At 36.6% G+C, this 16,801-nt stretch overlaps 1 protein-coding gene across 8 annotated transcripts in view; it reads left to right on the top strand.

The window, feature by feature from the left end:
• Window positions 1–16,801, top strand: part of KDM4C (lysine demethylase 4C) — a 263,563-nt gene that overhangs the window by 33,053 nt on the left and 213,709 nt on the right. For all 8 annotated transcript variants that reach the window (XM_071802539.1, XM_071802538.1, XM_065860562.2 and 5 more), the window contains exons 5-6: window positions 66–259; window positions 11,666–11,715. In XM_071802539.1, the coding sequence (XP_071658640.1) occupies window positions 66–259; window positions 11,666–11,715 (244 nt within the window). The remainder of the gene's footprint in view (window positions 1–65; window positions 260–11,665; window positions 11,716–16,801) is intronic.

The raw sequence follows: 16,801 nt of genomic DNA, 5'->3' as shown, positions 1-16,801 counted from the left end.
GACTATTATGTAAAATTGCATTACTTTATAAATTTATTAACACATTTGTTGTGTATCTTTTTTAGGGTATTGAGGAATGGAATATTGCCCATCTTAACACAATATTGGATGTTGTAGGAGAAGACTGTGGAATTTCTATTGAGGGTGTAAATACACCATATCTATATTTTGGCATGTGGAAAACAACATTTGCATGGCACACTGAAGACATGGATCTCTACAGTATTAATTATCTCCATTTTGGGGAGCCAAAGTCATGGCAAGTTTAAATTTTTATTAAAGATTATTTCATTTATCTGTTTGTTTCAGCTGGGTTAACCAAACAGAAGAGGTGCAATTGCTTCACAGTGATAAACTTCGGTGAAAAGCTAAGATAGCAGTGGTGGTTTATTTTTGTTTGTTTGTTTTTTTTTTAAACTGAGAATGCTATAAAATATGTGAAATTTTTAATGTAAGGAAGATCACAGTAATGCACTGTTTTATTTTAAGGAAAAGGCTAATAAATACATCATGCTTATCTGAGTTCAACAGAAAAAGATTGTAATGATTGAATATGAGAAGTCTAATGAGTTGGTATCCCCAAGACTATTGGAGGGAACTTCTGTAAGGCCAATTTGAAGTCAGTTTCTTTGGTTCAATTGTCCTTTATCATAAAATCTTTCTTTTTTTTTTTTTTTTTTAAAATAACTATGAAGAGAACATAAAATAATTAGAAATATATATAAAGAATGTATTATGCTTAGTTAGGTTCTGGCAATTTCTAGTCATCCAAACTTACATGGAAAACTTTGTAGCTGGTAATTCTATAAAACATTATTGATCATTTTTGTACCCATACAAAAGACCTATGCAACATCATGAGTTTAAACTAAGAAGGTGGTAGATTGGCCAGCTGTTGGTTTTTAGGTCATTGCTTTACGTTTACCTCCTTTTCTTGGATAGTGGATCTCTTGTGTTTAGACAGAGATGGTAAACACCACCTATTGTAGTAATGCAAGTCTGTGTTTTGAATGGATTAACTATATGTATATTTTAAAAAGCGCTGTTTGATAGAATTAAACTTACCAAACAAGTCTTCTCAGTCATAAGAACAGTATCTTTGTTAAAAATGAATGTAAAGACAGGTAATTCCAAAACATTCTAAGATGACAGGACAAATTTAACTAAAACAATGATTGCATTAAAATTATTTTAGATTCTTAGGAATATTAAAAGTGCTTTTTAAAGAAAAATTTGCTGCATATTTAAAAATTTCAAGTAGAAGAGACATTTTCTTAAACTATAAAGTCTTAGACATAATGGATAGAAGCTAAGAAAAATTTTTTATTTAAGTATTTTGAAGATGATATGAGTTGATAATATGAGAAATGCTTTTCTAGTTTACAGATACTTGTTTACACTTCTGAATGAACACATTGACCTCTTTGTCTTTAGAAGAAGTAGGGGTGGATACGACTTCCTTTTCTGGACCACATGTTGTTAAGAAATGCAACACTAAAAAAAAAAAAAAAAAATTGAAAGAAAGACAGTTAAGGATTTATTTGTTGTTACACGTGTGCTTTTACTGGAGGATGCTGCAATAATTTATGCTGATGCTGTTCCTTTATCAGTAAGATGTGTCTTATGCTAATATGATGTTAGTGTAGTATTTTCTTCAAAAAAATGGAAGATGAGTTGAACCTTAGGTACAGGTAGTAAAGATCTTGTCTGCTCTTAAAAAATTTAAACTGAGTTGACAAGTGTTTTCTTAGTGAAACCAAATACCCTGTCATGTGCAGGGGCATTAGCTTTGTTGCAGGGCAACAACGAAGTCTGGCAGATGCTCTCTAATAACCCTCGCCCTCCCCACAAAGGAAAGGGGAAAATGAAGAGACTTATGGGTTGGAAAATTAAAACAGCTTTACTAATGAATAATCCTAACAATAAGAGAAATAATGCACAATAGACAAAAACCAATGTTCAGTCTCTGGAATAGCTGCAGTACCTGTAGCCAGTCAAGGGCCCCTGGGGCGCTGATGTTGTGCCAGCAGCTGCAGGGCAGACACTAGTAAGTTCTGGAGTCCCGCAGTAGACAGAAATTGTATTCAGAAATGCAAGAACTGGAATAAGGCTCAGAATCACAGGCAGGGTCCTCTTCAGAAGCCAGCCATGAACAAAGAAAGTGAGATCGTGTGAAGGCTCATGGGTGAGATCTTCATGCAAAGGCTGAGGGAGCTGGGTCACTTTAGTTTGGAGGAGACTGAGGGGTGACCTCATTCACGTTTACAAATATATAAAGGGTGAGTGTCAAGCGGATGGAGCCAGGCTCTTCTCGGTGACAGCTAATGATACGACAAGGGGTAATGGGTTCAAACTGAAACACAAGAGGTTCCACTGAAATTTGAGAAGAAACTTCTTCTCAGTGAGGGTGACAGAGCACTGGAACAGGCTGCCCAGGGGGCTTGTGGAGTCTCCTACTCTGGATACATTTAAAACCCATCTGGACACCTTCCTGTGTAACCTCATCTGGGTGTTCCTGCTCCAACAGGGGGATTGGACTAGATGATCTTTTGAGGTCCCTTCCAATCCCAAACATTCTGTGATTCTGTGATCCTGGTGATCCCTCAGCTGTAAAGGGAATATGATGTGTGGGGCACAGAATACCTCATTGGTCAATTTGGGTCACCTGTCTGCCCCTCCCTGCAAGTATGATCCTCTTATGACCCTTCATGTGTAGAATATAAGAGATCTAGCAGCAACCATGCCTGCTATAGGAATAAAATATAAACATGAGCCTTTCTGCATAGGATTCCTAGAGTTAACTCAATAAAACTCTAAACATCAGGTGTAACCAGCTCTGGAGTGGACTCTGAAAAACATGCAGCCAACTTCAGAAAAATGCAGTTACTTAAAAGAACTTAGCTGAACAGAAAATTCACTAAGAGAGAATTGGTCCTATTTTAACGAAAACCAGGACACATGTTTTTTTAGTTTTACTGGGTATGCATGTAGTTCTTCAAGACAGCCACATAGGTTTTAGGAAGAATTGAAAAATATGTTAAGAAGCATGATGGGCAGTGTGGATTTTTTTTCTTAATTGTAAGAAAACTGCCATTTCCACCTGGGAGCACTGATGAGAACTTCTAGGCAGCAGCTAAATCTGACTACTATGGCAGTCTGTGGAATTTGAAGCTTTCTCCATTATGCAGGCATAGATTAATTTCTTCTTATACTCTGTGCAATCTCACTTCCAAGATGTACACAAATAAGTTTATAGTTTTGTATTATCATAGAATCATGGAATAGTTTGGGTTGGTAGGGACCTTCAAAGCTCATCTAGGCCAACCCTCCTGCTATGAGCAGGGACATCTTCAACTAGATCAGGTTGCTCAGAGCCCTGTGCAGCCTGGCCTTGAATCTGTCCAGGGATGGGGCATCTACCAGCTCTCTGAGCAACCTGTGCCAGTGTTTCACCAACCTCATTGTAAAAAATGTCTTCTTCATGTCTAGCTTTAATCTCCCCTCTTTTAGTTTAAAACCATTACCCCTTGTCCTGTTGTAACAGGCCTGCTAAAAAGTCTGTCCCCATCTTTCTTACAAGTTCCTTTAAGAATATATATTATACATATAAGAATATAATAATACAGGTAAGTATTAAAAGGCCGCAATAAGGTCTCCCCAGAGCTTTCTCTTCTTCAGACTGAAGGATGTTGTAGGGGACCAAGTCGAAGTCTTTACAGAAGTCCAGATAGATGACATCTGCAGCCCTTTCTTTGTACACTGATGTAGTTACCTGATCTTCTCTTACAGTGAGAGTGACTTTGCTTCCCCAGGCCCTGTCTTGCAGTTCATCCACTCAAGAGGTGTAGGAAGAAAGTTTGCCAGTGAATAGTGAGGCAAAAAATTTGTTGAGTACCTCAGCTTTCTCTTTGTCCATTGTTACTGTTTTACCAGTCTTGCTCATTGAGGATGTACCCTTTCTTTGACCTGCCTTTTCTGGTTGACACACCTGTAGAAGCCCTTCTTGTTTTTCTTTGTATCCCTTGCCAAGTTCAGCTCCAGCTGCACCTTGGCCTTCCTCACCGCATCTCTGCACAACCCCATCTCCGCAGTGTCCCTGAACTCTTTCCAGGATCCCTGTCCCTGCTTCCACTGCCTGTGCATTTCCTTCTTGCCCTTCAGTTTGACCAGCAGGTCTCCACTCAGCCATGCTGGTCTCTTGCTGTTCTTACCTGATTTCTTACACCTGAGGATCGAGAGCTCTTGTGCTCTGTGGAAAGCATTCTTAAAGATCTGCCAGCTCTGTTCTGCTCCTTTGTCCCTGAGGGCAGTTTCCCAGTGGATCCTGTTGATTGACTCCTTGAGGAGCTGGAAGTTGGCTTTCCTAAAATGCAGGGTCCTGACTTTACTCTTTGCCTGACCCACATCCCTCAGGACTGTGAACTCCACACGTGCATGATCACTGCAGCCCAGGCCTCCAATCCTGAGGTCACCAGTTAGCTCTCTTGCACTGGTGACCATGGGGTCCAGAACTGCATCTCCCCCGGTAGGGCTGTCTATTACCAGGCTGAGATAGTTGTCCTCAGTGCATTCCAAGAGTCTGCTGGGTTGCCTACAGTTCGCTGTTGGGGTGGTTGAAGTCCCCCAGCAGAACAAGAGCCTGTGACCATGATGCCTCCTGTAGCTGGAGTAAGAAGGGTTTATCAATAGTCTTCCCTGGACTGAGTGGCCTGTAGTAGACACCAACCACAAGGTTTCATTTGTTGTCTCAGTCTCTGATTCTTACCCATGAGCTTTTTACCTACACATGGCTATTCTTCAGAGACAGCTCATCACACTCTGTTGATGTAGAGGGCAACCCTTCCACCCTTCCCTCCCTGCCTGTCCCTTCTGAACAGCCCGTGGCCATCAATTGCCTCACTCCAGTCATGGGATCTGTTCCACCAAGTTTCTGTAACGGCCACTAGGTCATAACCTTCTAGCAGCACAGTGGCTTCCAGCTCATCCTGTATGTTGCCAATGCCTATGAGTCACAGCTTCATCGCCACCCACACAGAAGAGCAGTAATGGGTGTAGTCCAAGGGCTGCACCAGGCTGGGAGGTTTCCCAGTGATGTGTGTAACCTGGGCCCCAGGAAGGCAGCAGACGTCCATAAGAGGAGGGTCTGTCCAGCATATTGGACCCTTTGTTCCCCTCAGAAGGAAGTCATCTACAACTGTAACCTGTCATTTCTTCCTCATTGAGGTGGTCGTCATTCAGGGGGGATATCAGTATGTATATTGATTTCTCCAGTGACTGCCTCATGTGAAACACAAGGCAGAGTGTGTCTGATAGCCATTTGCAAAATGTGTAATACATGTTTGCTTTATGGAGTATTTTTTGCTTGCAAAAAAGTGTTAATAAGAGGAAAAGGAATTAAAATCTCAGAAGCTCTGAAACAGAACAATGTGAGAGAAGAGAGGGATATGGTGAAGAAAGAGTTGCAGGAAAGGAGGTGGAGTCTATAACAATTATTTGCTATCAGGCAGAGTTTTTTTTACTTCACCTTTGCATTTTTTTCTGAGGTGAAAGAAGTCTTGAAGATGATACCTTACCTTACTTCACATTTCTCAGAAAAAAGTCTTATTACTAGGAAGAACCACTGGTGTGATTGATGGTATAATTTACTAATTTAGCTTGTTCTTGATGCATTTCATAACAGTCTCTGTGAACTACTTATTAGTATAAAAATTTATTCTCTTTGCCATTTGGTGTTAAATATCTTCTTGTATTGCAATTATTATTTCAGGGGTTTAGGCCCTGACTAAAGGAATTTGTTTTTGTTTTGTGTAATAATTGGAAAAATTTTGTTGTGAAGATATTTATCTTCTCTTGGAAATTAATGCCTGGCATAAGATAGATTTTATTTAATAGTACAAATGCTATACTATTAGATGTGTTTTAGATCCAGGGGTAAAATATGGATAATGCTTTAATTTACATTATACATTTATAAAGAAAAAATCTAAGATGTTTACATTTTGGAAAATAATTCAGGGTTAAATGAGTATCTGAAGGCAGGGTTACTCATATTGCTGTTTACCTGATGCACGAAAAACAGTGGTGTTGATAGAATTTTAAGTGTTAAGATGATGTAAATCTTCTTGAAGAATATTAATATTTCATACGTAAGAGTATATATTAAGGAGGCCCAAAGGAATTATTTTCATTGCACTGTGGATATTTTAAGTATAATATTAACTGAACCTTTTATTAAATTTCAGAGAAAATAACTAACAATATGTAGGGACTATATGTTATACTTTACTTTAGAAAGTAAATTTTAAAAATTGTGCGCATTTTGTTCGCATTTTATATCTGATGGAGGAGGTCTGAATTCTTTTCTGCATAAAGAACCAGTGTTTTTACTTTCTCTTCAAAGGGGCACAGTATAAACAGGCAGTATAATACAAACATAACTTACTTACCAGTTTTTGATGCCTTCTGTGTCATTCCTTCCCATCTTCATTTCGTAGCTCTTCTGAACAGTCTGGAAATGACAGGGAACAATAATTATGTTAAAAAACCCTCCTGTTACTAATATTTCATAAGTCACAACATGCCTTGCAGGGTCAATCACTCATAAAATCAAGAGAAATATATTCTACCGGGAAAGAAGATGGTTCATTCTTTGTGATAATGTCAAGAAAAAGAGATCAGATTTTTGGTGAGAGAATGCTCTGACAGCCAAAATTAGATAGATTGGGAGAGTGAGACTAGACCCGGCAGTTTATTTAGGTTGTAAGATAACTAGGGTGAAATTCAACATAAAGCTGGTGATTTAGGAATTCCGTGGTTACAGGATGGTGAGAAATCTGATCTCCAAATTGCCTAAATTTTTTGCTATGGAAAGTTTACTGTTACTGTTGTTTGCCATGGCTAGAAGTTGTTTTTATGGATTTGCCAGTGTAGAATGTGTACCTTTTTGTCTTCCTTTATGAAGTGGAAAAATGAGGAGATATAGCTAGTTGCTTGGCAGGGGTTGTGGAAGTCTTTAAAATATGATTTCATGTGAATATTTACACATTTTGAATCCCAGTAGCAGAGGAAATACTGATCAGTTACGAGCATGGTGGGATAAAAATGGGTGATGTTCTGATATTAGTATTAGGCAAAATTGCAGACAAAAAAGGTGAAGAAGGTAGAGCATACTTAGAATTATGCTAACATCCTATAATTTAAGAACAAACATGTAAAGTGAATGGGTTAAAAACAACTCGGCTAGGTCCTCACAGCGTCTTCTGTGATAGCATTAATAGGACTTCCAGTGTGAAAAGCAGCTCACACAAAGACTGGTCAAAATTTTTCAAAGTTCAACATGAGTGTAAGAGTCTTGCTACCTTTGCACAGGTTATGCACTCCAGTTGCAGAACTGACATGTTTCCTAGTTATGTTCTATGTCTAGGAAAAATAACAGATATAAAAATTGACGGTGAAGTCCAAAATTTTCATGTGAGAACGTTCCCCATAAGGTGGGAGAACTTTACTGAGAAAGACATGAGAAGCAGAACAAAAGGAGAGATTCTGTTCTTCAAGATCTTTGGCTGTGAGACAGAACGAATTTAATTCTTTGTATTCTCAAAAAGACCCCACCCAAGAAACCAAATCTATGTAGTTATGTTCTTTGTTTAGAATATTAATAGATGTTAGGACTGGTATAGTTTTCTTTTGGCTCCCTCATTACTAACTTTGGATAATATGAATGTATGTATTGTAGTAATATTGTATATTTCACTGCTTCTGATGTATTTCTAGATAGACTTTTCCCCCATATTGATGCCTACATTGGGTTTGGGTGGTGAAGTGTCTGTGGAGGTTCTCCTTTGAAGAAGTTTCCTGCTCATTTAAATCTTACTTTTCTTCAGAGCCCAAATGTCTAGCATTTCTGAAACTGTTATCTGTGGGATTTTTCCAACCATATGGGATACTTTCCTGACAACTGCTGAACTTTGAAGGATTGTGAGAATTCTTTTAATGTGGAACTTCAATTTTTTATTCTTACCAGAATTAACAGCATGGATTATTGTAAAAGGATTCTTTTGCAAAATATAAGAAGTCTATAGACAAAGCAAGGGGAAAGGTTTTTTTGCAGTCCGTAGGGGCAAAGCATTAATTATGTGGGGGAAAAAAAGGAGCTGTTTGGTACTTGTATATAGTTGGTGACTTATGAAGTTTTCTGTAAAAGTTATGCATTCTCATGTATGGTATGGGGTTGTAGTCTGTGGTATAGGGAGAATATGGAAAAGACAGAGCTAAACTCTTATCAGTGATGCGTTGACACAACAAAGGAAAGACAGCAGTAATCACAACTTCCAACAATGGACACTTCAGTTTGGTAGAAGGAGAGAATAATTCAAAATTACATTGGTGGATTAGGGAGGGTGATGAGTCTTCATCTTTGGAAATTTTCAATGCCTGAGTATATGTTGCCATGTGCAAATTGATCTAACTTTGAAGTTAGCCATATGTTGATCACGAAATTGGGCTAGATGACATTCAGGTTTCTTCCAGCCTAAAGTTCTCTATCTTTCTGTGATACTGAATTTAAAGAAGATGGTGCTCAAAGTTACTTTGATAATTAATAGCATTACTTGAGAACCAATTCTGAATCAAGTCTTTACTCTTCTGTAGAATTTCAAACCTGTAGGTAAAGTTGCTTGCAATTAATTTGCAACCATTTCTGCTGCTTGTTCTTTCTCTACTTACATATTTTTAACCAACATTTTTCTTATTCTGCATTCTGAGAAAAAAAGCTGTTGCAAATACAGGATTAGAGGAAACGAGGACTGTCTCTATGGGATTCACACAACAGGTCCATTGACAAAGCAACAGTAGAAGTCTTGCAAGGTAGCTGGTAAACATCTTTCCACTCTCACTTTGAAGGTCAAGAAGCAGCTATGTTCTTCTCTTTGACAACAAGGTTTTGCACTGCGACAGTTGGTAGTGATTGTTAGGTATTGGAATAAGTTATCAGTTTGTTTTGTATAAGCTATAGGAGTATGATACAGGTCACCATTTACTTTCTAACTCTGCAGTTTGTAAGCTAGAGAAGGAAGTTTTCAGAAGCTAATGACCAGTCTCCTGAACTACCTTGTCTGCTGATTCGTGGATTTTGATCGTTTTAGTGATGGAAGGAACGGATTACGTTGTATTTCACCTTTGTAACTTCAGTAGAGCCACCCTAGTAATGATTCTATAGTACAAAATGTAACTTCTTTGGCTCTTATGTCTAGAGCCATGTTATTAATGTGACACAGATTCCTATAATAGCTTCCTGAGGCATAGACAGAAAGATCGCTATAAAATTTAAGAAATCTGACTAAGTTTTTATACCTCTATTGATTGTTACAGTAAAGTTGTTGTAACTGTGTAGTTTTTTGTGTTCTTTGATAACCTTACTGTGCAAGCTTATATCACTTTGTGATTTTACATTCATTCATAGCTTTAATTTTGTTTTCATTTTATGAAAATTCTAATGTTATTAAATTTATCGATAACTTTAAATGCTTTGCAGGTCAAAAAAAGCATCTGTTGAAGTTTAACTTAATGAGCTGCTTTACCTTATCTGTCTTGTGGGCAAATCAAATTGTACTCAGTGTCTTTCTTTTATTTTCATCCTGAACATTAGAGGAGTGCAAGGCAACTCAGCCGTGAAAGTCAGGATGTGACTGACAGTTCACAGAATTTTGTGCTGACCCATAGAATATTGTACTGGCACATGGGAAGTCTTTTTTACTAGCTAGCATCGAGCTAGCTAGTATGTATTTTTAATAACAAATACAGGTTTTGTTTTCCGTTCTTGGAAGCTAGGGACTTGTCATCACATAGTCGTAATTCTGGGATGCTCTTACAACCCGTGTTTTCCATCTTGGGAGTAATGTTAAGGCATGCTTGGAAAAAGAAAAACAATTTTGAGATCTTTCTATTAATTTATATATTAGTATCATTTACTACATTTACTTTTAAAGAGAGCTTGACTTAGCCTTAAAATATGAAAAGTCCAAACATTAGTGGCTGTTTGGTAATGCAGCTAAAAGGAGGCTGGACACAAGATGATGAAAAATACATGTTTAAAAGCTTTTAACACTGCTGATGTTCTCACATGAGCTATCTATTGAGACAAAGAATGAATACTTTTTTCTCTCTGACTTACTGGTCTGAGTTTGGGAGGTTTTTTTTGTTTAATGTTTTGTACAGTAGACCAAAGATCCCATTCATGTCACTGTAGTTTGATTGGTGTCCAGGGCAGGTGCACCTCTGTTAAAAAAGCTCAGTCTTCTGATAAATTGTGTTAGGAACCAACCATAAAGGGCCTGGGCAGTGACTCTGGGGCTACTCATGTCTGATACTACAAAGATGGTCTCCTTTCCTTGGTCCCTTTCTCAGCTGTGAAAAAAGAGCAATGGAAAAGCACTGAATTATATTGAATGAATTATTGCTTGGTCACTTTTGATTAGCTAAATAAATAGCTATAGCTCAGTTATATCATGTCATGTCTAGTCTTTCTGAGAGACTTCTTGGGAGATCTGTCTCTTCTTGTTTGATACTGTTTGGAGTGGGTTGTCAGTAGGCATGGGTTTTACTACAGTTCAGCTTAGAGCACTGACATCTGCAGTGGTGGGCCTTGCTTCTGTGCAGCAGTTTCAGTTGTAGTAAAATTGTGTGGATGCAAATGAGAGCTTGAGGTAATGGGGTGTTTATTTCTTGTGCAAAATGGAGGCCCTAGGGTTCTTCACTTGTTTTTTTCTGAGTGAATATTCAGAGGACATGAATGAAATATGTTTTCACAGTGTAGTAAAAGAAAAAAGCTGTATGTTGACTTAGTTTGAAATGTGGATTTGGACTGTTGTACAACTGAATATGCATTTTCTCCTTTTCTGAACTGTATTTTTTTAATAGAGAATAATCAATCCGAAGTTATTGCAATGTTGAACTGAAATGAAAGCCTATTATATCACACATTGAAACAGTTAAAGTCAATAACAAAGCCTAATTAATACATACAGTATATCTTTGAAGTACTGTAAATATGTAAATAACTGTTCAAAAAAGCAGAATGAAATTACAGCTTTTCAATAATCTTTGATGTACTAGCTGTAATAAACATTAAAAATAACATGAGGTTAATTCCAGCTCTTCTGTATTGTTAACTGGCTTGTTGCAGATAACACAGGAAATCTTAAATTATTTATTGCCTTGGCTAGAAGAAAAACAGAGTTTTTAATGCTTATGTTTTTCTGTTGAACTCTTGCGAAGCACAGTGAAAATAAAGAAAATGAAACCTGTGTAAGTTAGACTACTTATTTTATGTGTTTTTTATTTCATTTGGAAAATGAAAGTGTCTGTATCTTTAACTGGAGTGGTGTAATCGTGATCAACTATTGTAAGTATGCATGCTTTTTAATAGTGAATATAACATTTTTGAATTACATGTTATAATATCTACACCAGAAATAAGCTAAAATGTTTTCTCAAAAAAAACCTGTCTGTATTATTTCCTCAGAAATGGGTATATTTTGCCTGTATAATTGTTCGGTCTTTCATCTTTTTGGCTTCTGTATTTTTAGATATTCATCACACATGAATCATGGCTTGTGCTATTACTATGTCTTTAAGCATTTAATCCTTTTCTTTATGTGAATTTTAGGTATGCCATTCCTCCGGAGCATGGGAAGCGGCTTGAAAGACTAGCTCAAGGTAATGTTTTCAGTATTTCCATATGTAAGATGTTTGAAGGACAAACCTCCAGCAAACCAGAAAACATTGTCCTTGACTTACCTACTGTATTTTATTACTTAATGCTGTGTGACTTTTATCGGTCTGTGGTATGATTGCAAACAAGGAACACTTTTTAGTACTCTGAGGAATTCTTAAAAAACTTTTTTATTTCTTTTTAGGACTTTCTTTTGTAATGATGTTTTTAGCTTGGTGAAGCTTATGAAAATGAGGCTTAGTATTTTATTGTTTTTGTTCATTAGATTTTCATTGCTAGTGTCTTTGTTTCCTCTGTGCCTTTGCTTTTTCTTGTCATAGTTTTCTTTTTATCAGTAACTTCTGAATCTTAACTACTTAACCAAATTCGATACAAAGATACAAAGACATATTGAAGAGAACTGAGTCTCCAGAAATTTCATTAAAGTTAAAGGATGGGTAGAGACCTGGTTGCTACCTCTGGGACAGGGTAAGCACACAAGGTGTTCCAACACTAAATCTTCATAGCAGCCTACTGACTAGCCAGAGCATGTCCTGACATTTGCCCTCCTCCAGAGGTGCGGGGAACACCTGTTGAGAATCATAGAATCATCTTGGTTGGAAGAGACCCTCAGGATCACTGAGTCCAACCATAACCTGACTCTAGCACTAAACCCTAAGAACCTTGTCTAAATGCCTTTTAAACACCTCCAGGGGTGGTGACTCCGCTTCCTTGGTCAGCCTGTTCCAATGACTGACAACCCCTTCTGGGAAGAATTTTTTCAGCAAATGATATTGTTGTAAGGTTGACATCTAAGGGATAAAAATCACTAGTCTATAGGAAAATTCTCACACACGAGTTTGTTTTATATTCAATAGTTTAAGATTAAGAGTGCAGATTCTGAACAGGGGAATAACTAGGCATGTTTCTTGGCCTGGCAGCCCATGTTTTATAGCTTGCTGTTAACCATATTATATAAGGAATGCCATTGAAAGCTGATAATTAGATATTGTGTATCAGGATCAAATTCTGGAAATTTTTGTACTTTTCATATCAATTTTATGTGCATGACTGTTTTTCTGAGCTATTTTTAAACTATTGCTGAGAACAGTCAGATGGCGTGTATCACTGAACCGTGAAAGTAATCTCTAACTTTTCAATCTGAGTAAGTGTCAAATGAAGGAAAGAAGGTATGATAAAGACCTGTGATAACTTGCATGGAAAAGATGACTAAAGAGGGATTGTTCACTGAGTCTTCCACTACAGCTAGAGACTCTGAATGAAGAGTCTTAGCAGGTTCAGAACAAATGGATGGAGATGATTCCTTTCACAGCATGAACTCCTCACCATCTGTGGTGGATTCAGAAATTTTTTGTGGATTCATGGGGAGACTGGATGACACTGGCAAAGAAATCTGTTAGAGGAGCATAGAAACTTCATCTGGCTTTAGAAGTCTTGGAACAGCAGCTTGTCAGTAATACGTTACTCAAGGGAAGCAAAGATTTCATGCTGTATTTAAACACTTCTCTGCACATCCACTTTTGACATTTGCTGGGAACAAAGTCTTTGGGTAGACAGACTTTTCATTTGATGTGATATGGCTGTTCTGGCTTTTATGCTAGATTTCAGATTGATTATAACTGTACTGCATTTTAAAACTATTCAGGTTTAAAGGTACTGTAATAAGTGTTTAGCCAAACTTTTTTTTTTTTGAGAATGCGGCAAGAGAACGGCAGCTTCAGCAATGGTCATTTCACTCATTTCTAAAAATTAAGTGGGATTTTGTCATGTCATTGTTTGCTGCAGGCTAAAAAAAGCCTTCACATTTTTCTTTGACATACCCTAATTTCCCCAGAAATTGGAGTAAACTATACCAACTCAGGAAGTAGGGAACCCTTGGAGATACACGGTTTGCTACATGGGAGCTTTTGAAGTCACTTCATGTCAACTTAAATAGTTGAAGAAAGTATTATGTTAGAAAACTGTAGCCTGGAGGTGCTCAGGCCTCTTATTGCTGATAGTGGTGGCCTAATACAGTAAGAGGAATGAGACATAAAGCACGGGGAGAAGTGGAAATCTCCAAAATCACTGTTCGTCAGAAGCCAATAGGTTATCCTGGTGAAACACTGTCTTAATGCCTGAATGCCAGAGTTGTAATTCGACGGTAGGCTACATGGGTCTTATGACTTCAGTTCTTAGATCCAGAACTGCTGGAAGAGGACAGAATAGAAAGGGCTCCGGCTTGAGCTGCATTGGCACATGTGTATGTACTTTTCTACAGCTGAACTCAGTTCCTTGATCCTTATAGATCACTATATTTAAAAAAGTTGCCCAGGCATGTTATTGAGTCCTGATATGTGAACATCTACATGGAAGTTGTCTACTACTGCTATTAGTTTTATGCTCATAAAAGTTATAAAGATCTGTGTCATGAATGGAAAACTACTTTCTTTGATGAATCATGTATGATCAAAACTTAATTATTTGTATTTCAGAACTGTGTTTTGAACAGCAAATACCAAATAAAACCTAGAATCAGATACTGAACAGTGAACATAAAATTTCATGTAGTTGTTTATTCCATTGTATTCTGTGAATGAAACTGGATTTCTGTAGGGAAACTGCATATTCATACAGAGTTTTTTATTGGAACAGTCATGTAAGATAAACGAGTTAGTTTCACAGACAACCATCTCTGACATTTCATCAGTTTTCACTGTTTGACTTCAGTGTCTCCTGCAATGTTTTTCTGTGAGTACATTGTTTTCATATCTTTGGTCCAGCTAATAGCTTAGGTTGGAAGTCAGAAGATGATGCTGTAGTTCTTAGCAGTAAAGATGGTGGACTTCATGCTCAATTTACTTACTTTACTTACACATTCCCTTTTTTTTTTTTTTAATAATTTTTGGGAAACTACCTTTTCTGATTATTTATGTGCTGTGTAGGTTAAAATGTCTGTCATCTTATACTTTGCAACTGCTGCCTGCTGAAATACAGTCTGAGTTATACAGTAAGATATCTTAAGATGAAAATGTAAAGTAAGCCTCATGGCTGCAGTTCACTTTTATAAACATTAGTGAAACATAGTGTAAATGAGATCTTCATACTTAATTAAATGTGTATTAAAATATTTTTAATTATGTTTTTGTATGAGTGCAACATCTGAAGAAAAAAAAAGGTATTTTATTCAAGAAGGTTAGCTCTGTTGACCAGATGCCCACCAAATTAATCAAATGCTCCTGAATAATTAGAGTAATAAAATAATGCATTAAATGTGACAGGTTGTCTAAGTCAAGGCAATAGTTGATATATACAATTAAAGGAAGGCTAGAATATTTTCCATTATCTTATCTGCACATCACAATTACCACACAGGCTTTTGTGCATGAATGCTTTCATTTTTGCTTTCCATTGAAATCTTGATTGACTGTGGCACCTACAAATATTTTGTCTGCATGACATTAGACTTGCATCTGATAAAGACAACAGTTTGATTTTGCCCTTCAGCTGCTTTCTCATTTATGTAGGGTTTTTTCAATTTTATGTAGACATAAATGTAATAAAAATCTCAAGTGAGCTGTTAACTGCATTTTTTATACCTCTTACGTTAATCTGTAATACCATGGTATTCTTAAGCATTTTTTGTTTCATAAAATGAGTTAGAAAATGAAGGGAATAGAAGCACAGTGGCAAATCAGAAATGACAGTTTGAAGGATTTTCAGGATCTTTTAATAGATCATTTAGTTGCAGAAACTGTTTTAGAGGGGAGATGACATCTATATGTGATGTTCAAGTATTTTGAAGAAGAAACTAAAGTAAAGTTTAATGCATAGGGTTGTTACAAAGATTTTTATATGGTATATAGTATTAATTAATTCACTTCATGCAGAAGTCATTAACTGTTATGTATGAAAAAAAGTATAAATAGTTGTTAAAAAGAAATTTGATGTAGATCTTGTATAACTTCTAAGGGTCTTGAATCTGGAAACTTGAGCAGCTGAAGAACTGAACTTTGTCTCAATTGATACTTATATGCATGAAGTTAGGAAAGCCTCATCTAAGAGATAATAAACTTAGGGCTGTAATGTATTCATTTGGACATAACAACACTCATATTTCACAGCACTTGCTTCTTCTGTGGCTTTGGTACTCTGTGCTTTGTATAACATACAAATTGCTATGCCCCTTTGGGGGGACTGTTGGCATACAATCTTATCCTCCTAATTTTTTGTATTTGCAATACAGAAAGTTGAATCAGATCAGTTCAGATCACTGCAAATCAGTTTAAATAAATTATATTAAATTTGTATTTATACTTACTAAAGTAAAATCTAAAAATAAAATGACTAGAAAACTCAGTCCTCCTTTCACCTTTGCCTGTATTCCAAGAGTACTGATAAGTGAATTATGATTATTATGTTGTCTGTTTCAAGTCTTTTAAGTGAAGATCTAGATATGTATAAGAAATACCATACCTTTGAGCTTAATTACATTAACTTGGATTATTTTAAAGTTAAATTACATGAAAGATATTTGCAGTTTAGGGTGTTTTCTTTCCAATGTAAGTTTTGAATTTTTGTATTTTCATATTTTCTGTTTTCAACTATTTTCTAACTAGAAATACAGCACCTCTACTAAAAAAATTCAGTTGAAGACTATGGAAGTGTAGAAAAAGAGATGGGAATTCTAGCCTTATTCATTGACTGTAATCCAGAATTTGATTTGAAATTTTCCTGAGAAGATTGTTTTTATGTGTTTGTGCTTAAATAAGGACTTTATTATTGGCCAAATTGTGATATTCTTGACCATACAAGGTAATATATAGGCAATTGCGCTGCTCAAGTCAATGGAATTACTTGCAGAGGTACGCTGTCAGGAATCCTGTTGTGATTTGTTCATGTACAATTGTAGCTGAACAGTTTAATTGAAAACAGTATGGACACAGTACCATAGATGAGCATTTCAAATATATTGAAAATGCTAATCAACTAATCAACAGTTTGCTTGAGGGATAGCTATTAATGTGATGCGGTCGTCTGATGTGAGCCATGTGTGTTATATAGGAATGATATTCTCAGGATGAAAAAAAA

The sequence above is a fragment of the Patagioenas fasciata genome, chromosome Z (genome assembly GCF_037038585.1).
Source record: "Patagioenas fasciata isolate bPatFas1 chromosome Z, bPatFas1.hap1, whole genome shotgun sequence".
NCBI lineage: Eukaryota > Metazoa > Chordata > Aves > Columbiformes > Columbidae > Patagioenas > Patagioenas fasciata.
The sequence above is the reverse complement of the archived record's forward strand: the minus strand, read 5'-3'. Positions and strand labels throughout refer to the sequence as shown.